Raw genomic sequence first — 24,342 nt, 5'->3', positions numbered from 1 at the left:
GTCGGTTTAGAGCTGTGAGAAGGTGTCAGAGATTAACCCTGGTTTATAGACCTATATTGCTGATAAGAGCAGATAGGAAGGTATACTGGCTGGCTGGCTGACTGGCTGGTTGGTTGGTTGGTTGGTTGGTTTCTGGGGGTTCTAATATCCTGCAGTATCAGGAAGACACTACAGAGGCAACACATTTGCATTTCAATTAGATCAAAGTGAGATGGCAGCAGTGGGTTACTCATCCTCTCCGGTCCCTTTTTCCTCCTCCTCCTCCTCCTCTCACAGGCCCACCATCAACTATTTTAATTGCCCAAAGAAAAGCCAGCTCCTTTGCAAGTCAGCCAGCTCCTCTACTGTACAGTAAAGGCTCATATGTTTATAGAGAGAGAGGAAGGGGGGGGGGGGGGGGGGGGCTGTAGAGGCTGGAGTTGAAGTCTTTAATTCAATCGTGCATTAAGATAAGTACTCTTTGCTGCTGTGCCGTTTCGGGTCATTTAGAGATGGAAATCACTACGTTGACAGAGTAGGGAAAATGTAACGCATGTCCTCAAACGGTCCCATGAGTGTAATGTGACTGATGCCTCTACAGATGGACCTGATACCATTCAAACACAGCAATGCCATGTCTCTTTAGTGGCAGATATAGTATAAATACCACTGTTGTATGTCAATATTGGACACCACTGTTCTGAGACACAAGGTGTAGTTGTTGGTCCTTGCATGGGTAAATGTAACTTTAGGCCTGCTCTTTGTGAATATTTGACCCCACAGATGACCACACTCGAGTCAGGCTGCAACTGCTGGACGGAGACCCCCATTCTGACTACATCAACGCCAACTACATAGACGTAAGTATGACAGAGGGACAGGATGAGCTGAATGATAACACCTAGAGCCCATACAAGCAAACTAGCAACATTTGACATCACATAATGTACCTTATCAACCATTCAAACAACCCACATCATTAAACACCATGTGAAGGCCAACAATACGCCAATAAGTACACTGTTCCAATTGCCACTAAGAAGCAGTTGTTGTCGGGTTTTTTGAACAGAGAAAACTGTGGTAGGTTACCACATACTTGGTACCACATTAGTATGCAGCTCATTCCCTAAGGGTTGTCGATATCTATACCCAATGCAGACATGGCTATTTTCCAGAGGGATGACTTTTGTGACAAGGAAAAGATGTTATATTTGATATCCAGGGTAATGTGTGGTGTCAATCAGAACTGTGGGTGTCTATCAGAACTGGCATGATATAGAAACCTTATCCATATTAAATCCATATTCACACAAGCAGTGAGCACTGTGCCTATAATATTGTCATATTATCCTACTGTAAACATACCACATCTAGTACCAAATGTATTTTCTCTTGTTGGTCCTGAATGCGTCCCGTTGTGACACAGCGGCTGTAATGACAGTGTCCATATGATTGTCTCTATTATGCTGCGGGGGCCGTGAACAGCCCTACGTGTTGGTAGGATAAGTCAGCGTTACAGCTGTATCTATAATCATGTCACTGAGCCTCCATTTCCTCTTAGAAAAACAATTACTGGGTCGATTGTGCCAAGATCTGCTGGTGAAATTGATTGTTCTACTCAGCTCCAGCCCTAGGAGCTTCCACTGTGTTGATTGGTAATTTATTTCACAGTGGTTGTAATCATAATGAATTTGGAGAAGAACGCTTTTTTTAAAAACGCTTCCACTGGGTATGACGGCACAATTGGTGAAATGCCGCTAACGACATGAAAGTGATATATTCATTTCAACAAGGTTATCTGTCTCAGAGGAGCAATGATAGAATTGCTTACCATTGTGGGGGATTAGATAATTAAGATCCTTTGATTTGATGAGATGTGATTTGAAAAGGACCTTGAGCTAACTGCGACAGTGTTTTTTCCCCCCCTTCATCTCGGCTCCACAGGGGTATCATAGACCAAGACATTACATCGCCACACAAGGTAATTAAACTCGGATGCGAGGTAGAGGGCTGTTAAGACAGGAACCACCTGGAAAGTGTCCCTAGACACGGGGGTGGCAATTACCCGAGCACACTAAATACTATATATATATATATATATATATATATATATATATATATATATATATATATATATATATATATACAGTGCTGTGAAAGCCAATGACAAATTTAAGACATCATGCTTGTATGCCGTAACAAATTGGGCCTTATCTGTAATTGATCATGGGCATGGGTGTAGGCTTGCCCGGGTGATCAGGTGGTTGTTTCCGTCCTCCAGGCCCCATGCAGGAGACTGTGAGAGACTTCTGGAGGATGATCTGGCAGGAGAATTCCGGCAGTATCGTCATGGTTACCAACCTGGTGGAGGTGGGCAGGGTGAGTTCATCAACAAACAGATTTGAGTAGAGGTAGCAAAGCGAGAGAGATAGAGAGAGGGTGAGTGAGAGAGAGATAGAGAGAGGGTGAGGGAGAGAGAGAGAGAGAGAGAGAGAGAGAGAGAGAGAGAGAGAGAGAGAGAGAGAGAGAGAGAGAGAGAGAGAGAGAGAGAGAGAGAGAGAGAGAGAGAGGCAAACGTCACCTACTGTTTCCGAAACGATAGCACCACTTAGTACAAGGCGTGAACATGTCACTGTGTAGTAATGTTAGGGGTTAGGCAGTATTTGGCATTAACTTTGAGCGGTTAAGGTAACAGTTGTCAGGGGAAGTAAACATAAGCATTACGCTAAATTAGCTAACATTAACGTTAGCAGCAGGAATTGTCTTCTCTCACTGATATACTTCTCTCCCTCTACTGTGTCTATCTGTGTCTACAGGTGAAGTGTGTGAGGTACTGGCCTGACGAGACCGAGGTGTATGGAGACATCAAGGTGACCCTGATAGAGACAGAGCCACTGGCAGAGTACGTGATCCGCACGTTCACAGTCCAGAAGGTAAGCTGTCAACCACATGGCTGTTTGTTGGTTTTCATTCATTCAAACCTACAAGTTAACATTTGTGGTTGATTAGGACGTGAAGCGATGTCGTTTTCATCTGGTAAATCAGAGTATAATTGAAGCCGGTTAGGATTTACATTAATAATAATAATAATAATAATAATAATAATAATACATTAGACTTATATAGCTTTTCTAGACACTCAAAGAAGCGTTGTCTTTGTTTAGGTGTCTTTGTAGGACAATCTACTCTGAATACTGCAATTACACCTAGATTTCGGACATTAAGGGCTATATGGTAGGAGTGCACGATTCTGAGTGGAATGTCATTTTTAGGTTGGGTTCTTTTCAAAGCAAACATCAGAGGAACAGTTGCAGAAACCAGCAGAGCTTTGATGAGCTTGAAATGCATCTTTCTGAGGCTTCTTGAAAGCTGTTTATGCAGACAACACGACACCTTGTTGTGGACGTATTTTGAATGCAATTAATCCATCTGTTTAACAATAAAGCAACTTTCTCCAAACTCCTCTCATAACATTTGAAAGAATAACTGTATGTTATTTCAACAAGTCCCATCACATCACAATGTTTAATACCCAGCCATGTGCACCATGATGCCCGAGTTCATACTTTGAATGTGTAATGTTCATCTGTAGCGTATTAAATTGCATTAATTGCTGGGAATAACGAGAGTGAAAATTATGAAAAGAATTATTAATGGTGAGTCCAAAGGGATTATTTTTGACTGCACCACGCAGACAGATCTGAAAGCCTGCACATATTTTTAATCCTTGGAGAATAAGATAAGATAGAGCCCACTGGTTTGGCAGGCGGAGACACTCTGCACCCCTGCTTACACCGTTCCACCTTCAATAGTGTACAGTACCCATCCACCATGCTCCCTTAAACTCTAAACACGCCAGGTCTTTTTTCCTGGTTTATATCAGTGCCGGCAGGAGGGGATTAAACAGCTCACCCACCAAAATGGCAATTAACCGCTTAGCATTAGCGGTAGGAGTGGAGGTGTGAAGCCTGTGATTATTATAATTGTAGCCAAGCTACTGTAAACGTCCACTCTCCAAGTATCTACTCCTTGTATGGGCTGCCGGATAACCTCAGTGGTTTTTGGGGTTTTGTTCGTTTTTTACCCAACATGCCTTGTGCTTTTAGGAGTGACCGCAGTTCCATACCACTTTGCTAGAGGCTCAAGTCACTCTGGTGGACACACATTCTGATCTGAGATTTACGGCACGTTGTAGCTTTGTTGTGTAGGACCCGGGATGTTTACCCCTATGTGAGGAGTCCTGGTTGTATTGATTTAGGAATGTAATTTTAACATCAGGGGGAAAGGAAATCAATGGACCTGCAGTTATCAAATCGCCTTTGTGTGTTATTTGCCTTAGTACTTACCCATACTCTCGAGTTGTCATAACACAATTTCCTAAAGAAACAAATCGATAGCTGCGTTTTTTTTTCTTCCCTCCAGCCGGGCCAGAATGGGAGCCGATAGCCACACAGTTTCTGGGAAAACTCCACTGTAGTGTTTGTCTCCATGTTGAGCCTGTTTTCTTCCTCCTAGAAGGGCCACCATGAGATTCGGGAGATTCGCCAATTCCACTTCACCAGCTGGCCTGACCACGGCGTTCCCTGTTACGCTACCGGCCTCCTGGGGTTCGTACGCCAGGTCAAGTTCCTCAACCCGCCTGATGCCGGACCTATCGTAGCCCACTGCAGGTATACCCATCTAGGCCCACTTGCAGGTAGACTCACCTGTTGAACCACTTGAATAAACACGCACCCCTTTCCTCACTTGCTGTGAGTCATCACTGATCTGACGTGACTGGGTAGGATGAAAAGGAAAAGTAGTGGGAGTCATTGCATTCACCTATCCGGCCACCGCAGGCCACACTCACATGGGATATAGGGTATGTCTGTGAGGCAGGTTCTCTGGCAGCCTGGTGTTGTTCCTCGGAGCTTAATCAGTCATCTTCTCCAGCAGTCTAGAGGGAAGGTTTGTGTTCCGCAGTACGGGTGACTACTCCTACGCACTCCCTTTGACTGCACCTCCTACGGTGCCTCACTCCCCTTACACCCCCCTCACTCTCCCCCCAAATCCACCTCACTCCCCCAACTCTCCTCCCCCACTCTACCCACCAACTCTACCCCCCCCCCCCCCCCCCCGAGTCCCCACAGACAGAAGCACTACAGTCGCTGTGAGCTGTCTCCTTTCATCTTTACTGGCGAATATGAATGAGTTAGAGCGATGGAAGACGAAGGCCTCTCCCCCCCCCCCCCCCCCGGAGACTGAGGCAGTTTGCCGCTCAGACAGGCAGAGGGGAGAAATGGGGGTGGTGATGGGATGGGAAGGGAGGGGAGGGGAGGCGGGGGAGAAGGGAACACGTGTGTGTGGACAATGAGATGTGACAGGGAGAGGCTGCTAAATGGCACAATGCAATTTGGCATTTTGGCTCCGGATCCTTCCAAACAAACCAGATGTGACTAAGACATTTTCAGAGTGGATTAGCTCGAGTGCCAAGCGCGTCCTTTTTCCTGTTCCTCCCAGGATGCACCGGGGCCTCTGCTTCCTCTCTGATTCCCTAGTGAGGAGGGGGCAGGGGGGGGATTAAGAGACACAATGGCAAAGGTTATAACCAACACTTTCTCTCTGTCCCCCTTTTCTTATCTTCCCCCATCCATAAATTGGATCGATGACATTAACCTTTACGATCTGCCTGTGAAAAAGGAAGGTATGTTGGAGTGAGAGAGGGGTGGCAACCAGAGGATCCCCACACCACCGTTATATTTAACCGGCTCAATTCCTTTTTCTTATTTTTACCCCTACCCCTAATTTTCTAGTGTCACTTGACCCTCAGGTTACAAGGAGTAGTGGTTGAAATGGGACTATCCTTCAAGACCCTGATACGTCATCAGTATATTGTAGAAAAGCATGGACCTCGCGATTTCTTTACAAATTATGACGTTATCAATCGTTCAAGCAAGTCATCAAATAAAAAAAACAATGCTTCATTACCAGGCCAGTTCATGACCGAATAGCGGTGTTCTGTAGGCTAGCAACCTGTGTCCCTACCCTGCCAGTCTGCACTGATATTAGAGGAGGGGTAATAAGTTCAACAACTTTGCTTCTGGACTTAAGTAACATTTTGGGCGTCATATGCCATCAAAGGGGGGAAATGTGACATGGAAATATGTCAAAATGCGGGACCGTCATGCACAAATCAGCTTTAAAACAATGTTGTAACGTTAGCTAGCGAGACATCAGCATACTAGGGATTTTTTTTTCTATAATACATGCCATTTATTCTTCTATAATACATGATGGATATCATCATTTAAATCTTTATTAACCAAGACAATTATTACATTTGTGGTTTTCTTTTGTTGCTTGTGCGTTCGCTACTATCTTGCCACTGATTCGCAAGGCATTCTGGGAGATTTCGCATAACACTCCGTTTGGAGTGCCCCTCTGAAAAGACTCCATTTGGAGGGCCATGTACAGTATCCCTACCACTTCGCCCTACCCCTCCATCCCAACAAGAATCGGGACACCCTACCCCTACATGTGAACGCGCAAAACAGAGGGGGTAGGGCTAAGTGGTAGGAGCAAGGGGTGAAATGGGATTGGGCCTTAATCTCCATGTTTCTTCCATTCACTGGAATAGGAACATTAACACCGTCACTTCTGTTTTTTCCTTAAAAAGGTTAGCCATTTGACGTCGCCTTACCTCTAATAGGCGTTAACGAATGCCCGTCCTACGGAGTCTCCTGCATTAGTCCCTGCTGAACGACGGAGGATGTAGATCAAGTCCAGGGGGCCAGATGAGCTTTGTGGCCAGGCGGTATCAGAGTGATGGCACCACACGATCGCCTGCTGTGACACACAGACTTTCCGAGTCATTTCTAATTTCCTGGGGCCGCTCCTTGGCTGTTTTTCCCCCCAGCCGGGGCCCAGTTGTTCGCCACTCTCCCCATTAATCACCCCGGACTGACAGGGCAATCGTAAGGGGCTGCTGAGCCACCGAGCACAGGCCCCCTGGCTCCCGCTCTTTCCTTTTCTCTCCTCTACCTCTCCTAGAACTGTCAGGATGCTACTGAGTGAATTATCGCCTCCCCCCCCCCCCCCCCTCGCCCTCTCCACTCTCCCTCTCCACTGCCACTACGCCCCTTTCCATCGCTAAACCTCCCTTCCTCCCTTCCCCTTCCCCATCCCCCGTCCCTCCCGCCCTCTCCGTCTCCGGTTGTTGCTTTAACACCTAACACCAGGGTCAGGTGGGAAAATGTGTCCAGCTCCTACCTGTCACTCCAGGGGCTGATGTAGTGCCCTGTGTGTCAGCGCCGCTCCAGATGACCCGGGCCCCGATGGGCTAATGGTGGGAGCCTGTGTGGTTGGATATGTCTCCCTCCTGGCCTGTTTATGATCGAGCTGGAGGCCACGTGTCTTCCTGTGTCCCCGATGCTAACCACCGCGGCTGGGTCGATAGTGAGGACAGATTAGGAACTGCTGCCCCATACTGTACTGAACAGAGGCAGGACTCACTGAGGACATGGATGACAGATCAAAGCTTACTCGTACTCTTTGAATCACTCTCTTTCTCTCTCTCTCTCTCTCTCTCTCTCTCTCTCTCTCTCTCTCTCTCTCCCTCTCTCTCTCCCCCTCTCTCTGCAGTGCCGGGGCTGGGAGGACAGGCTGTTTCATCGCCGTGGACATCATGCTTGATATGGCAGAGAACGAGGGAGTGGTGGACATCTTCAACTGCATCCGCGAGCTGCGCTCACAGAGGGTTAACATGGTGCAGACAGAGGTGGGTGGAGCAGCGGGCTAGTTAGCATTAGCATAGGCCTCCCCAACCGAATGAGCATGGCAGAATTAGCGGAAATGGCTCGTTAGGCTAGTTAGCTTTAGCACCCGTAGGCCTCCCCATGTCAATGAATAAAAGTAACCTATTTAGCATTAGCATGGGCCTTCGCTTCCATAACATTAGCCTAATGGTAGAAATAGTCATGGCACCATGCAGAGGATAGACCAATTATGGACCAAACAGAGGTGAAAAGCAAGCTGGTAAAGGTTAGCCATCCATATGCAACTATAGTTCAATTGGTGCTGAAACCGTAGTGCCGTTGAGCAGCAAAGCTTGTATAGCCTTAGCTTGAGCTATTTTCATACCAAGGCTATACGGAGTGCACATTTAGGTGGTAAATAGCGAAAGCAAACCTTTTAGCATAGTGTAGCATTTTGCGAAACCCATGTAAAGAATATACCTCAGACAGAAGCCAGTTATCCTGTGAGGTTCGTCTTTTCCGAGACAATCTACAGGCTAATCCAGAGTTGAGTCCAAATATGCAGGGAGGGTGGTTATTCCGAAGTCAGTGAGATCTAGTCCACTACCTAGACAGAGAAATCCAGGATCAAGACTGTCTTTCAAATGGGCCAGTCCAGGCTAGGTGGGTGACATTTCCATTCCACATTGTGGATGTAGACATGTGGTGGCTTTCACAGGACAGTCCCAACAGCAGTACCATCCCCCTAGTGGAGAGAGAGAGAGAGAGAGAGAGAGAGAGAGAGAGAGAGAGAGAGAGAGAGAGAGAGAGAGAGACATGTTCTTAAGAGATTAAGAGCGCTAGTCTACTGTCAATATCAACAAAACGAGAAGACCTCGTCAACAAATAGATTTAAGCATTACTTCTGCATTAGTCTGTTCCTCATAGCCAGGTATTATTGTCTCATGGAACGACGTACAATTGTTTATTCTCAGCCTTTCTAATAAGCAGCCGTTTCATTGACACGTCATGGGCATGGTTATCCAGTATTAATAGAACGACCGACAACATGTGTGTGGCGCGTGTCCTCTGGATGATTTCCCCAGTCGTACAAGCCCCCTACACCTCAGGTGGATGGTGTGTTCAGCCATGCAGCATCCATTCCAATGATCCTATCAATATTAAAGGTGTGAAATAATAGATGAGCCAAGTCGACACATATATTTCTTTATTCTGTGAGTAAAGTGAGGGGTATGACCTGCTGCATATACAGTACTGCCGTGCGGTAGCCCAGTCAGATAATAAATAATAGAACAGCAAACTTTTACACTGAGTCAAGCTAGCCCTTATCTACAGTACTGTAGATAATGATGAGCAGGGCTTGTGTGTTTTGGACTCGCGTGGTGGTTAGGTATGCAATTTCAAGAGCTAAATATGGCTGCTGTGGCATTAATGGGTACAGAGGGCAATTTGTGTCAGCTTAAAGCACTATTCAAAGATAATCCCACTCAAAACAACAAAGCAATTAATCTTTTAAAAGGCTTTTTTCTCCACAAGAGTAACGCGGGGGGCGGAGGTAATGGATAGGAGAGGTCATCTCAGCGTGGACTTAGCCCCGTCCGGCTCGAAGGGCCTCAATTAACATTCTAAACCTTAAGCCTTCTGCATTGTTGAGTTTTTTTTGAGTAAAATTATGCATAATTCTATCGGGCGGGGTGATGGCTCTTGGAGATGATTTAATATGGAGCTACTTGATGAAGCACAAAGCACAACGGTTGAGCTGCAGGTTTCTCTTGATCTCATTTTAAGGCCACAACATGGCTGGCTTTTTTCACTCGCCGCTTTCACTCCCCACAATATTACATTACATGCTCCAAACGGCAGATTTATGCAAAGCGCTCTTCAGGCTATGAAATCCGCATTCATATTCATCATTGAATACAGGAGTATCTATTAAAATATCTCGGGCCTGCCTTACAGAACCAATCTAGACATTGTACTTAAGGGAAATCAATAATGACTACTACTAATTATGATTTTGTGTTGCGTTGCTGTAGCCTATACAATTTCTTTTTACTGGTGCATATGAAGTAGTGCAGATGAATGTGTATATATCTCTTTGTTGACACTATAAGTGGACTAAAGCAAGTGTTTTTGGGATGAGCTGCAGTAACCTTGTCTGTGATCATGTCACTGTATCCCAATCCAGGAGCAGTACGTGTTTGTCCATGATGCCATCTCTGTGATCGTGTCACTGTATCCCAATCCAGGAGCAGTACGTGTTTGTCCATGATGCCATCTCTGTGATCATGTCACTGTATCCCAATCCAGGAGCAGTACGTGTTTGTCCATGATGCCATCTTGGAGGCGTGTCTGTGTGGGAATACCGCCATCCCAGTCTGTGAATTCAGAGCCATATACTACAACATCAGCCGACTGGACCCACAGACCAACTCCAGCCAAATCAAGGATGAGTTTCAGGTGAGGCTCTCTGCCCCACCTCCCTCCCTCCACTTGGAAATGATTGTGTCTACAGCTCTCCCTCTCTTTCTTTATCACTCTTTGTCTCCTTTATTTCTGTCTCTGCCACACTCTCTCTCTCTTTGTCTATTTGTCTGTCTGTCTGTATGTCTGTCTGTCTGTCTGTCTGTCTGTCTGTCTGTCTGTCTCTCGCTCTCTTTCTTGTTCTCTCTTTCTTGCTCTTCTCTTTTGCTGGTTCATCCCTCTCTCTCTCTCTCTCTCTCTCTCTCATTCCCCAAAGAGCTGTATATAGTGGATATGGGGGGTCTAAATGCTGTTGATAATGATGATTTGGAATTATTAATTTGGCTAATCTCTAAAAACATTTGTTAATGTTCAAAGAGCCAGCAAGAGAAAACAACCGTACCTCTAACCCCAACACTTCTTCAGAGAGATGGGATGTTATTATTACACTAAGAAAAGCAATGAATAACAATCCTCGCAAGAAGGATCCATAAATGTTAATAATAATAATAATAATAATAATAATAATAACTTTTATTTGTATAGCACTTTTCCTGCAAACGTTGTAATGTGAGAGACACATAATGACTAGTTTAGGGTTAGGGTTAGGGATTACTACAGATGACTTCAATCATAATAGTAATGGTTTGAAGACACATTGCAATGCCATAATATTTCAAGGAGGAATAATGTGATTGTTAGGGTTATTTACGGAATTGGACAGATTCCGAGGCTTGAGTGCCAACTGCCAACACTCCTGGATGTTTTCAGTTATAGAGCTTGTTGTGCTGACGGTCCAATGGTTGACTCTCAACTGGATAGAGAGCAAGCTGCATTGGTTTCCAGTTGTACAGAGCTGGTCACTTATCCGGGAAGGGATAATCGCAGAACCCTCTTAGAGGGGATAATTCGGGGAACAGAGTATAATTCAAACCGGCAGAACCTCTACAACAGCTCCTTCAAACTTCTTCCACCATTTTCACATCTCTTTTCAAGTTGTTATTCAACCTTCCAGATGTTCTCTAGCCTTCCAGATAATGTTAAAGTCAAAGATCTGCGAGCAGGAGAATGGGTTTGTCTGAAATGGCCCGCAATCGTGATTGAGAGGAAGTCTCACCTCTTCTTTAGGAATGACTGCAGTGAATGCCCCGAAATAGTCCAGAAATAAAGATATCATTCCTAAAATGTTCTCATGGAAATATGCATATATGCTGTGTTTCATAATTTGAGGAGTGAATGATGTGAAACAATAAGTGATTACAATCTAAAGCAGTATTGTAATATTTGTAATAACACATTTAGGATAAAGATAAGTCAGTTGCAAGGAATACACAGAGTATTAAAAAATACATTCACAGGTAATACGTTGACATTCCTATTGATGTGTTAAGAAATTATCAATCATGTGCACACAGATCATTTTCTCTATGTTGTTGTGTGTGTACGTGTATGTCTACGTGTCAGCACTACCTTAACCTTGTTGTGTCTTTTTATTATTACTACTCTATCTTTTCAGTTTGTAAAGCGTCTTTGAGTGTCTAGAAAAGTGCTATATAAGTCTAATGTATTATTATTATATTATTATGTCTTCTCTGTGAACGTTCCTTCTCTCCCACCTTCTTGAGGATGTGGGGGGTTGTACTAGACATATTGAACTGTCTGATACAAAGCCACTAATCCATTGTTTAGAGTCTCCTGACGGGTCTGCTGATTGCATCAGATGATTCTGATAACAACCAGAACCTCAGAATGGTGGTTGTGTGGCAGGGTTTACGGGCAGGATATGTTCTCTGTGTATGTTTGCCTTTTCCAAGAATGAAGATGTTTAACCTGCCGTGGGGGAGGCTGTAGGAAGTCTGTAGCCAAGTGGGTTTCTGTGTGTTCTCTATTCCCTCTCAGATGAATATATCCCATCTACTGAAATACAGAACTCTCAGATCTGTTATCTGGTACATAATGTATGATGCCTATCTCTATCGCTCTCTAATATTCACATGTGTTGACGCAGACTAGTGGAATGGGTGTTTTGTTCTAGGTTGTTTTACCCTCTAGTTCTGTCTGTTGGGTTTTCACAGATATACAGTATTTCAGACAGCAACATAATCTGTATTAATTAAGCCATACAAGGCACACCTTAAGTCATATTCAAATAGGTTGTTTTAGAATAAGAAACACAAGGAGAAGGGTAGCAGGAGATATCCACTTAGTGTTTATTTATCTATCTATTCATTCACCACCACTAGTTACTAGTCAACAGTGCTGTGCCATTATATGGAATGTTATGTCATTATTATAAAAAGAAAATCAATTACCTGCCCAATGAGCCTTATTTCCTAATTATTGACCAATAAATGAAAGAAAATCATCATAAATGTCCAAATATCTTTCTCATTAGTCTGCCATTGATATGGTACCAATATATAATGACGTTGTGCTGTCAAGTCTCATAGATATCCTAATGACAAACATACAATATATTTACTTCTTGGAAAAGTGAGATGATGATTCGTTTTGGGTTTGAGTGAGTAAAGTAGTAAAGTACTCCTTTGAATGAAATGTTGATTCATGGGCATTGTTCTCGTCAGATCAATCTGATAACGGAATAAGTCAATGTACTGTAAAGTCAATATAAAATGTGCCCCCCCCCCCAGACTCTGAACATCGTGACACCGCGGGTGCGTCCTGAGGACTGTAGCGTGGGTTTGCTCCCCAGGAACCATGACAAGAACCGCAGCATGGACGTCCTGTCTGTGGACCGCTGCCTGCCTTTCCTCATCTCTGTGGACGGAGAGGCCAGCAACTACATCAACGCTGCCCTCATGGACGTAAGTCACCTGCCCAATTGTAAATCAAACCCCTGGATCCCTCCTGGCATCTGTGTAGATCTGAAAGGATTGGATAGGTTAAGCAATATAGTGGACATCAGGGTTTGGGTCAATATGATTTCAATTCACTCAATAAAAATATTTTTCAGTTCATACACTTAAGTCCAAAGTCACAAACATAATTGTTTTGAGACACTGGTCATTTTGGGACACAGACATCAGCAAAATATTATTATTATTATTATTATTATTATTATTATTATTGTTATTATTATTATTATTATTAATAATAATAATAATAATACTTTTAATAATCATAAGTGATATTTGTCTCCGAAAAATGACAAGTGTTTCTAGTTCATGTTTATATTCTACAGTTTGTGACAGACTTTCATGGTGTGTTGAGAATTAATCAAAAATAAATGCCTGATTTGCAATCATTAAATTCCTGAATTCCTGAACCTACTTCCTTAATTGAAATGCTGCTGACCCCCGACCCTGGTGGACATGTCACCCAGCAAGAGGACACGGTAGAGCTATTACATTGCTCACCTACAGTATTATATTACATATATTACAGTATGCATCGTATTCTTCTCAGATCTATATACACATCATGGCTGAGACGAATGGTGTCAGAGAACCAAGAGCAACAGCCAATATGTTTTACACTGAACATCCAATGGCTTTGGGTCTCATAGAACATATCAACTTGTGATATCTGACAGCAGCTGGTGAAAGCGGGAACAAGTCGGCAACCAATCAAAATGTTCAGACTTTTATTCAGAAAAATGTAAATACTCGCTAGTCAAGCCAAAATATTGCAATGCAATGGATTCATTGAGTAATCCCCACTACTACCTAGTTAACTATAACACTACTTTACATTCTTAGCAATAGCCCGAATCCAATATTTTGGCTTGACTAGCGAGTGTGTGTCATTGATTTTCTACAATAAAATGTATTTACATTTTTCGGAATAAAAGTCTGAACATTTGGTCGGTTGCTGACTTGTTCCCGCTTTCCCCAGCTGCTGTCACAAAGTCCCAACAGAGGCTGTTTGATACCATTCCTCATGCCATTCCATGCATTACAATGAATGTGTCCTCCCATTGCTACCTCCACCAGTGATTCAACATGCAATTTGATAACTGTTACGAAATGTAGCAGAAAGGCACACAGTACCCTACTCTAGACGATACAGTAAGATCACGCTGTAAGATATGATAAACAAGACTACACAATCTACCCGATGACAATCATACACTTAACTCTAGAATAGCCACAGACGTCCTTGGTTTTTTTGAAAGGCACTATATAAATTAAAGTTATTATTATTATTATTAGCCATGGGTGAGGTCATTTGACCCTGTGAGTATTTCTTTTCTTTTTTTTTATCTTTGCACTCGATCAAGTTTCAGGACCCTCCTTTCATGACTTTTCCTAGACATGTGCGTTCTACCGCCCAGTATCCTTACATTTTCAAAATCACATCAGGATAAGCTAGTATAAAGCTATTTTGCAGTTTTTCTCTGTAGAGGGCAGGCTAATTTACAAGACGGCCAACTAGTGGTCGTTGTGTGTAAATAGCAGCTTCCCATTCTAAAAAAGGCACAGCTGTTCTAGTGTTAAGGAAGTGATAGCATTGTGATGAAAGCTAACTGGATAGCATTGTGATGAAGGCTAACTGCTAGCATTGTGATGAAGGCTAACTGCTAGCATTGTCAGAGGCAGGGTCTCATGCCAGAGAGACACACATCAGTACAGATCCCCATAAGCTCGCTAGCCAGAGCCGATAAGACAATAACAGACGACGGACCAGGATAACAAGCACACAGAGGTGCTAGTGAATAAGCTAGGCCCTGCCTGTCTTAAGTGGGCCTTGGCTAAGCCTGTCTGCTTGTAGTGTATAATGACCTGGGGTGGGATTTCAACAACGTCAGCAAGCAAGGTTATCCGTGTTGCATGGGAGTGCTCGAGGGGTCTTTACCCTCCATGAGGTGTTTAGGCATGGGAGTCACGACTGCCTATTGTCTGTGTAACGGCCCCCCTCGCGCTTCTGTTGTTTGTTGGCTTCAGGAGGAACTTGAGGTGTTATGTGTGTTATTGATTTTGCCCTCGCAGAGCCATAAACAGCCGGCGGCCTTCATCGTTACCCAGCATCCTCTGCCCAACACGGTGGCAGACTTCTGGAGGCTGGTGTTCGACTACAACTGCTCCTCCATAGTCATGCTCAACGAGATGGACGCAGCACAGGTGTGTGTAGTAGGTAGCGCCCTTCCCCCCAAGACATATTATGTCATGCGCACACACACACACAGGCACACAGACAGACACACACAAGCACACACAGAAAACACACAAGCAAACACAAACACCCTCACAGACATAAGTCATGCACATACACACACACACATACACACACACACACGTACGCACGCACGCACACACACACACACACACACACACACACACACACACACACACACACACACACACACAGTGACATCATCTATCTCTCTGTCGGATTTGCTTGGGGGGCTCAAACCCTCTTGTCTCTATCTCTCCATCCCTCCGTCCTCTCCTCTGGCTGTCACACACACACACACACACACACACACACTCTGGCTGTCACACACACTTTCTGTAGAGAAGGATGCGTCTTTGGAGAGCTTCAGTCTGTCCTCCCTGCCTTGGGTTCTTGGTAGCGTACCATCAAACACATAGCTGCCAAAGTCCTCTAAAAGATACCTAGAATGAACTAGACACGGAGCATATCAATGCAATACGTTCATGCTGGCCTTCAGACTGAAATTCTGAACTATTATCCCACAGATAGAAGGATACAATGGACCTTGCCTATAGGTGTAACACACGGAGGCCAATAAAGCTTCATGCTTGTCCTTGGGGGTGCAGGAGATTCAACGGATTATGCCTCAGGCTATTAGCGATTATTTATCTCTTTGTGCTCGCATGCCCTCCCTCAAGTATGAACTATATTTGACTGCGAACATGTATTATATCATGGCCATTTATGTTCATAATATGAATCTGGAATCATTGATCCTGGTCCATACCTGTTTACCTATAAAACTAGAGTGCAGTAGTATGTTATGTTCAATAAGTGTTTGTGAATATGAATAAAACATTTGTTTTTCCAGTAGCAGGAGCTAGAAACGACTGTATGTAGTCAACCTTGATGGCCATTTACACACACACACGCACGCACACACACACTGGGAGATGAATGTTCGGAATGATCGTACTATTATTGTTCAGAATTATAGTACTATTACACTATTGCAGTGCATGGAACGGTTGCATTAATGTGTTTGTATCTGTATAAATCAACCATGAATAAAGTAATAAGTACCAGTGTTTCTCCTCGTCCGTAGCTGTGTATGCAGTACTGGCCAGAGAAGAGCTCGTGCTGCTACGGGCCCATCCAGGTGGAGTTCATCTCGGCAGACATCGACGAGGACATCATCAACCGCATCTTCAGGATCTGCAACATGGCGAGGGTGTGTACACCTGCGTCACGCCCTGGTGTACCTTGTGTAACTTCACCATCACTGTCTTATAAGAGGGGACCATGGGCTCCATTTTTTGCAGTGAAAAAAAAGAAATAGTTGAACACGAATGTGGCAATTTATTCCAAAAGTCCAAAAGGGCAACAAAAATCAGTTATGATGTGATCACAACCTGTAGAATTCTCTGGGGATTTACTCTGGGGGGAGGTGTGTGTAGCCCCCCCCCCCTTCCCCCGCCCCCTCCATCAAAGTAATGTTGTGTGGATCTGTGTGTGTTTGTGGCACGGGGCTACCCGTCTCCTCTCCTTTCCCTCTCTCGCTGGCTCACGGTTCCCCTTCTCTAACTGGCGGGGACAGGCAGGCTTTAGCCGGCCAGCTAATCAAGGTTTAGCTCCGTGGCGGTGAGGGAAGGACGTCTGGGTGGCGTCTCCAATTTACCATGAAATGGCTCCATCACCGCCACCAGAAGCACATGACACGGCTCATGTACGACAGCACCCCCCCCACCCTGCCCTCCCTACTGTCAGCATGTAACCAGCTGATATCTCAGTTGTGGTTGCCAGTGGTTGGCTGAGGAAGCTAAGGAAGCTCCGTCCCGCAACAGCAAGCCAAGACTCCATAGGGAATACATTAGAATACATGAGGCTTCTAACTGGAGTTGGGGGGGGGGGTTAGTAAATCTGTGTTCATGCCAACGTGTTCGCGTGACTTGAGTGGTTTAAGGTTTCTGATTGGATATGGACGAGATAGATTGGACGCCCGTTGTTTATTCGCGAGGTCCCTTTTTTTGGTGATGGTTTTGATAATGAGGAAGATTACTGTGCTGTGTTCGGTGATAATAAGGATGATGATGATGATGGCGGTTATATTGATGATGATGATGATGATTATAATGATGATGATGATTATAATGATGATGACCTCTCTCTCTCTCTCTCTCTCTCTCTCTCTCTCTCTCTCTCTCTCTCTCTCTCTCTCTTCTGCAGCCCCAGGACGGCTACCGCTTGGTGCAACACTTCCAGTTCATTGGCTGGCCAGCGTATCGGGACACGCCCTTGTCCAAGCGCTCCATCCTGCAGCTGGTGCGGCGCCTGGCCAAGTGGCAGGAGCAGTACGACGGAGGGGACGGACGCACGGTGGTCCACTGCCTGTGAGTGTCTGAGCAGCCTGTTCAAACAGCCACGTAGCTTTATTGTCCAGAGTCAAAGGGAAATGTGTCTTTGGTTGCCTCACAGTCCAGTCACAGGCTCACCTGTCCACTTTTCAACAATTCCAAAGCTTTATTGTAAAGATGGCATAATAATATAATTCTTTTTTTGATATATAGCCATATGTGATATGTGATATATAGCCATATTCTGAGAAGCAGGAAAGAGGATGTTGTGTGGATGTGTGAATATGTTCACTGTTGCTCACCCTCCTCAGTGCTGCTCCCTCTCTAGAGGACACACAGAGGGTCTACAGTTATTTCTGTCGTGAGAAATAGCCTCTAAAACAGCCATGCAGAAATGATAGTGACTCAAACAAAACAAGACAAATCCATGAGGTCCACGGTCTGTCATACACGGGAAAGATGAGATCCACTTTAAAAGATTAATTGTTAAGCGTCTGTGACAAAGCGAGTGTGAGAGCATCATCGCTCCAGGTTCGGCGCAGTGTGTGTGTGCCTGTGGTGTACATGTGCTTGCTACAGCATAGGGCTCGCTCAAGCCCCACAGATCTCTCAACCAGACGAACAGCCTCGGCCCACAAATGTCCCATCACAGCGCACGGATGACGCAGTGCTCAGTCATGCTGTTCTACTGAGGTTGAGGCTGTTGTACTCAAGACTTCTTGTGACATTTAACATACTGTGCTGTATGTTCAGAAAGGTCATAGGCCTATGGAAGTCCCCCCCTCCCCATTTCCCCCGTAGTATTAGTGTATTTAGTATGATAAGTACGTTTTTGAAAAACATTAGGTCATGACAGTATCACACTTTCATATCAGCATTAGCGTCTTTGGACTCCAAGTCCAAATGAATGTGTGTTGACTATTTTCATTTCATGGAACAAGTCAAATCAAATCAAATCAAATCAAATCAAACGTATTCATATGAATATAGCACATTTCATACACACACTCAATACAACGTGCTTTACAGGAAGAACCTTTAGAGCTCCCCTATCACTACTCCATGTTGGAGTAACAGCAACGAGCCCCATCAAATCCGAAGTAAATGAAGCTTATAATGAAGGAGACCAGGGAGGGAAAAATCCATAGGAGAGAATGATTTCAGGGAACGGCCCCAGTAATAACACAATGCTGATTAGTCTACTGTGTGATTTGTCTCCCCGCCTCCCAAAATACCAAACTAACCAAACAGCCTCTGAAACAGTTCATTGACGCTCGTTCAATCAGCAGGCCATTGATTTCTCGTACTGCTCACGACGAATGAAGTAGTAGTGTCTTGGATGAATGAAGTAGCGAGACATTGCTTAGTAGTTGTGTGTATCGGAGGTGGTTTGGAACACTTCCTGAGACTCGTAATCCCAAAAATGCTGCCCTCCCGCCACGGTCTTCTTGGTCTAATTTTAGCTTGCTTGGGTTTGATGTGCGGGAGACCTGGGTTTGTATTTCCATGTCTGTTTAGTATGAGATACAAACTCTGTAATCTTCTGAACATAAAATAAGGCAAATATTATTATACTATGTTATTTGTGGCAATGGTACAGTTGAATTGCACATTAGCTCGATGCTACATGCACAACATTCCGTTTTTTGGGCTCAATAAAGATGCCCTGGTCTGGGCGCTTAGGTGGCGTAGCGGGTTAAGCGTTGACCAAGTAACCGCAGGGTCCCCGGTTTGATTCCGGCCGGGGACATATCCTGCTTGTCATCCCTCCTTTCTCTCTCACCCGTCCTTCCTGTCTAAATCTCTACTGTATCTGTCAATAAAATGAAAAAAAAATGTGAGTGGGACTGCACCACTCAGACATTTTTAAAATAAATAAATAAATAAAGATGCCCTGGTCTGAGGAGTACGAGGTGTCCTTTCACGTTCCAGTTAATATAAGTCTACCTTTACAATGCCTCTAATGAGAGAAAGTGCTCCTCTTTAATGATATTTTGACAGAAGACTGATGTTGATTTATGATTGGTTTCACAGCCAGGGGTGCTACAACATTTAATCAGCCATGGCTATTGAGTTTATGGATTAAACCTACAACATAAATAGAAACATTATTGGGAAATCAATAGCTGAACAAATACATAATTTTCTCTTCATTGTCAAGAAGATGAGAATCTGATGAACCGAGCTGGTGTTACATTAATACACCAGTGTATTATTATTTTGCTAGCTACATTAGTCGGATGACATGAAGATGATTCAAAGCAATATGTTTGAGTGGCAGGTCTAGGAGCATAGAGGAGACAATTCGTCCCCTTCAAGAATATGATTTTCTTCAGTAACTAGTTTAGAAGATTGCGCTGAGGCTGGTTTTGAATGAGTGGTCAACCATACCCCTTTTTATCCCAATACCCCCATCCGCTCCATCCTCTCCATCATGTGTTATGCAACAGATGGGTTCTAGTGGAAACCAAGCAGTTAGAGAATTATTAGAGGCTATTTTCCCCAGTAATGGTCTGACTGTCGAATGCTAAATTGTGCAGTTGAAGATTGCACAGGGGATTCCATGCCCCTACTCACATGCCTATTGTTTTTCAATGAAGAGAAGTACAAGCACAATTGTAATAGGGTCTGGTGAAAGAGTCAGGAATCGTCAAATCATGAACACATTTTTTAAATGTGTTTTAATCTACTATCTCTATGGAATTATAAAGAAAAATATGAGTGGGACTGCCCCACTCAGAAAAAAAATAAATAAAGTACCCACTTGATATAATAAACAACACAACGATCACTAAATACTTATAAAATGTGTGGATTGGATTCACTGTTCTCGTTTGCCATAGGCTACTGGTAAGGGTGACTTTACTTGTAAACATACTTTCGTTTTGGGACGTGTTCGAAAGCAAGGACTAATCATCTAATTATGTGTAGTTATGTGTTTTTAGCATGTTGATGTTCTATCAGCATGTTGTGATGTTATAAAATGCAGTTAGACGTTCGTAGCAATGTGCCATTGTTAGCCGCTAGCTGTTAGCAGCGTTTGTTCCTGTGGTTTCATTCGAGTCACTTTTCTCCCATTCTGTGTTTGAATATGCTTGTCGTCTTCAATTATTTTCCGATTTCAATGTATGGCACATCATTTGAAGTTTGAGAATGTAAAAAAATGACAAATGACTTTTTGATCAACTGGTTGATGAAAACACTAGTTGGTGTCACAAATGTGGTGTCACAAATTGAGTCGCATCTTGTGAGAAATGCACTAAACAAATAAAACTTGATTTGATTTTATTTGAAATGTGAACAAAATGAAGGGGTGTGTTGACTTTTTATAGCCACTGTATGTGTAGTTATGTGTTTTTAGCGTGTTCATGTTCTATCAGCATGTTGTGATGTGTTAAACATGCAGTTAGATAGCAGTTCTTTGCAATGCGATGGTAGCAAACGCGTCTGTTTTGATTCAGAGCGATTTCCTCTGGTATTTGGTTTGAGGTGTACCAACATGAAAATAAGCAAGCAAATAAGCATCCTCTTCAACTATTTTCAGATTTCATGCATGGCATATCATTTGAAAGCTTACAATCTGCACTTACATTTTTATTTTATTTTAATTACCTTGACGACCTGGGGACCAAACACCAGACCCTGTCACAAGCTTCATGGCATGCCTCAAACCACATCAAAGCCCACTGTATATCAGATATTTCATCAATGATGATTAAACATTATTGATACTTTAGATTAGTAAAGATAATGAAAAGTGGCCCTTGTGATGGAAGACAAAGAGAAATGTACTCAACAATCAAATGTATATAATAATCAGTCCACCAATGATGTGGTCCCAAAATAGAATTACTTTTGCATACAAGCCTCCTATACTGTATACAGTATCCTAATGATAAGCTTACGTTTACTTCCTGGAAAAGTGAGATGAGGATACGTTTTGGCACATGTTGTGAACAGCGCATAGGATACTGCCAGACTAATGACTTTCTCCCTTTCCTTCTCTCTCTCCCTCTTTCCCTTCCTCCATCTCCCCCTGTAGGACTGGTGGTGGAAGGAGCGGAACCTTCTGCGCCATCTGCAGCATCAGTGAGATGATCCAGCAGCAGAACATCGTAGACGTGTTCCACACCGTCAAAACCCTGAGGAATAACAAGTCTAATATGGTGGAGACCATGGTGAGTTTCTTGGTGGTCGTGACCGCTATCTAGATATGCTGTTATGTAGGAGGGCTGAGGAGGGTGTAAAGGAAATAAAAGGACAGTGACAACTTCTGTGTTCAAGGAATATTTGACTTGGTGTAATGGACAGCAGAGCAGTCCATGCTCTGGGTCCAGCTGTGTGTGAGGCAAGAACTGAGTTTGACATCAGCTCTTCTAGTGTTTTACCCCAAGATCTATCACCCAGTCTGAAGCAGGATATAAGATCTATCACCCAGTCTGAAGCAGGATATAAGATCTATCACCCAGTCTGAAGCAGGATATAAGATCTATCACCCAGTCTGAAGCAGGATATAAGATCTATCACCCAGTCTGAAGCAGGATACAAGATCTATCACCCAGTCTGAAGCAGGATATAAGATCTATCACCCAGTCTGAAGCAGGATATAAGATCTATCACCCAGTCTGAAGCAGGATATAAGATCTATCACCCAGTCTGAAGCAGGATATAAGATCTATCACCCAGTCTGAAGCAGGATATAAGATCTATCACCCAGTCTGAAGCAGGATATAAGATCTATCACCCAGTCTGAAGCAGGATATAAGATCTATCACCCAGTCTGAAGCAGGATATAAGATCTATCACCCAGTCTGAAGCAGGATATAAGATCTATCACCCAGTCTGAAGCAGGATATAAAGCATCATTATCTTAATTGGGTTGATAGTTCTTCTTGATCACTCACCGTTACAGAATGTTGAAAACCAGTTCCAAATGGTTGGTCTGATTAGCATGTCTCTTTATAGTCTACATCTTACAAGGGCCTAGAATACTATCGGCAAAAAGCAGCATACACACACCCACACTCTCAGACACACACACACACACGCACACACTCACATACACACACACATACACATTCTCATATACTGTATACACTCATGCACCCATCAATCCACACACACACGCACACACAAAGTAATTGCTGCTAATTTCCGGATGTCCTCAGGCGGATATCTGACTGTGACATAGCCTCAGAAATGAGAACCATCCCAGGATGGCCACAGCTGCTCACTGAGAATTACAACACATTTTAAGAGAAACACAATCAGAAGTTGCTTTGAAGATTTTGAAACACTTTAATGAATTTGTTCAGAATGCTTAACACTAGCCGCCTTTAGTTCTTACCTACTAAAAGAGCCGCCTCTTTACAATGCTCAAGCTGCTATTTACACAGAACGACCACTAGTTGGCCGCTTGTAAATTGGCCTGCTTCCTACACAGAAAAACAGAAAAACAGCTTTATATTAGCTTATCCTGAAACCTTGAAAATGTAAGGATACTGGGTGGTAGAACGCACATATCTAGGAAAAGCCATGAAAGGAGGGTCCTGAAATTTGATCGAGTGCAAAGATATAACTTTTTCTTTACTCACAGGCCCCATGGCTGTTCTAGTGTTAAGGATGTTGTTGGAAATTCGTTTTAAATGTTCAACCTTCAAGGAAAGTGTCAAGCATAGAGGCTGTACTTACACTTGAGCCAGTGACTGACTTCAGTTGCCCTTGTTCTTGCTTCTACTTTTCCAGGAACAGTACAAGTTCTGCTATGAAGTTGCCCTGGAGGCCCTAAGCTCGTTCTGAGAGAGCCATGCTGCCTCTTGCATGGCATCAGCGGGACACAGTTGCAGACACACTGCAGAAACGGCCAACCCTCCAGGCTTATGTGTGTGTTTGAAATGAGACAACGTACACACACACACACACACACACTCTGTACAGAAGAAAACCACCCTCCATACTGGGGTTATGTGTGCACTTCTGCAAGACTGACTGGGACAACCTTTTGCTTGTATAGAAAAGAAAAAAAAATGAAATGAAACACCTTAAAACACCACTTTCCTTCTCTTTCTTCGATGTCCATCTGGGACTGTGATGTGAATCTTGTACAGTACCTTTTTCCTTTTTAGATATATGCCTTGAATGTTATTCCCTCTATGTAAAGACACAACCACAATCAGACTAACAAACAGAAAAACAAAAATCTGTACATAGTTGTACAGAAAGACAAAGTTGGGAAGATTTGAATGTTCCCGGGCTTTGCAGCTATTCTTAATGAATATTGATAACCATCCTGTGTAAACAACTGATTAGAAATGGCAGATATTAGCATTTCTACATTCATGTGTTAAAGCATACATTTTCTCAGACACACCAGGAGATGATTGGTTTCTTTTAGTATTGTGGCATGGTTTCATCCTTCTGCTAGCCCATGTGTGCAGATAATCATAAATCCAGACCATTCTGTGGTTTGCTTCATTAAAGAAAAGAGAACCTTTGAAATTAGTATATGCTTTTGTTAGCATTTGATCTGCAGACTGGTAGAACTCTATTCTCCAGCTTTCATGTGTTACTGTATGTCATTTGCTTTGTATTCTGCTCTGCTTTTACCTCCAAACTATATAGCAGTGTATAGGAGCTGTTGCAAATGAGTTGATTTATAGTGCCATATTCACACTCTGTGATAAGGGTTGAACCAAAAT

The 24,342-nt window shown here is 43.5% G+C and overlaps 1 protein-coding gene across 1 annotated transcript in view; it reads left to right on the top strand.

Moving 5' to 3' along the window:
- Nucleotides 1-23,443, top strand: part of ptprt (protein tyrosine phosphatase receptor type T) — a gene marked incomplete at both ends in the record, with an annotated part of 296,589 nt that extends 273,146 nt beyond the window's left edge. The window contains 13 exons of the mRNA XM_080545458.1: nucleotides 754-839; nucleotides 1,924-1,960; nucleotides 2,261-2,358; nucleotides 2,796-2,912; nucleotides 4,495-4,649; nucleotides 7,600-7,735; nucleotides 10,023-10,172; nucleotides 12,827-13,000; nucleotides 15,125-15,256; nucleotides 16,396-16,521; nucleotides 17,517-17,680; nucleotides 21,687-21,822; nucleotides 23,390-23,443. Coding sequence (XP_080401584.1) covers nucleotides 754-839; nucleotides 1,924-1,960; nucleotides 2,261-2,358; nucleotides 2,796-2,912; nucleotides 4,495-4,649; nucleotides 7,600-7,735; nucleotides 10,023-10,172; nucleotides 12,827-13,000; nucleotides 15,125-15,256; nucleotides 16,396-16,521; nucleotides 17,517-17,680; nucleotides 21,687-21,822; nucleotides 23,390-23,443 — 1,565 coding nt within the window. The remainder of the gene's footprint in view (nucleotides 1-753; nucleotides 840-1,923; nucleotides 1,961-2,260; nucleotides 2,359-2,795; nucleotides 2,913-4,494; nucleotides 4,650-7,599; nucleotides 7,736-10,022; nucleotides 10,173-12,826; nucleotides 13,001-15,124; nucleotides 15,257-16,395; nucleotides 16,522-17,516; nucleotides 17,681-21,686; nucleotides 21,823-23,389) is intronic.
- Between the last annotated feature and the right edge of the window lie 899 nt (nucleotides 23,444-24,342).

The sequence above is a fragment of the Nansenia antarctica genome (genome assembly GCF_963989245.1).
Source record: "Nansenia antarctica genome assembly, chromosome: 15".
Taxonomy (NCBI): Eukaryota; Metazoa; Chordata; class Actinopteri; order Argentiniformes; family Microstomatidae; genus Nansenia; species Nansenia antarctica.
The sequence above is the reverse complement of the archived record's forward strand: the minus strand, read 5'-3'. Positions and strand labels throughout refer to the sequence as shown.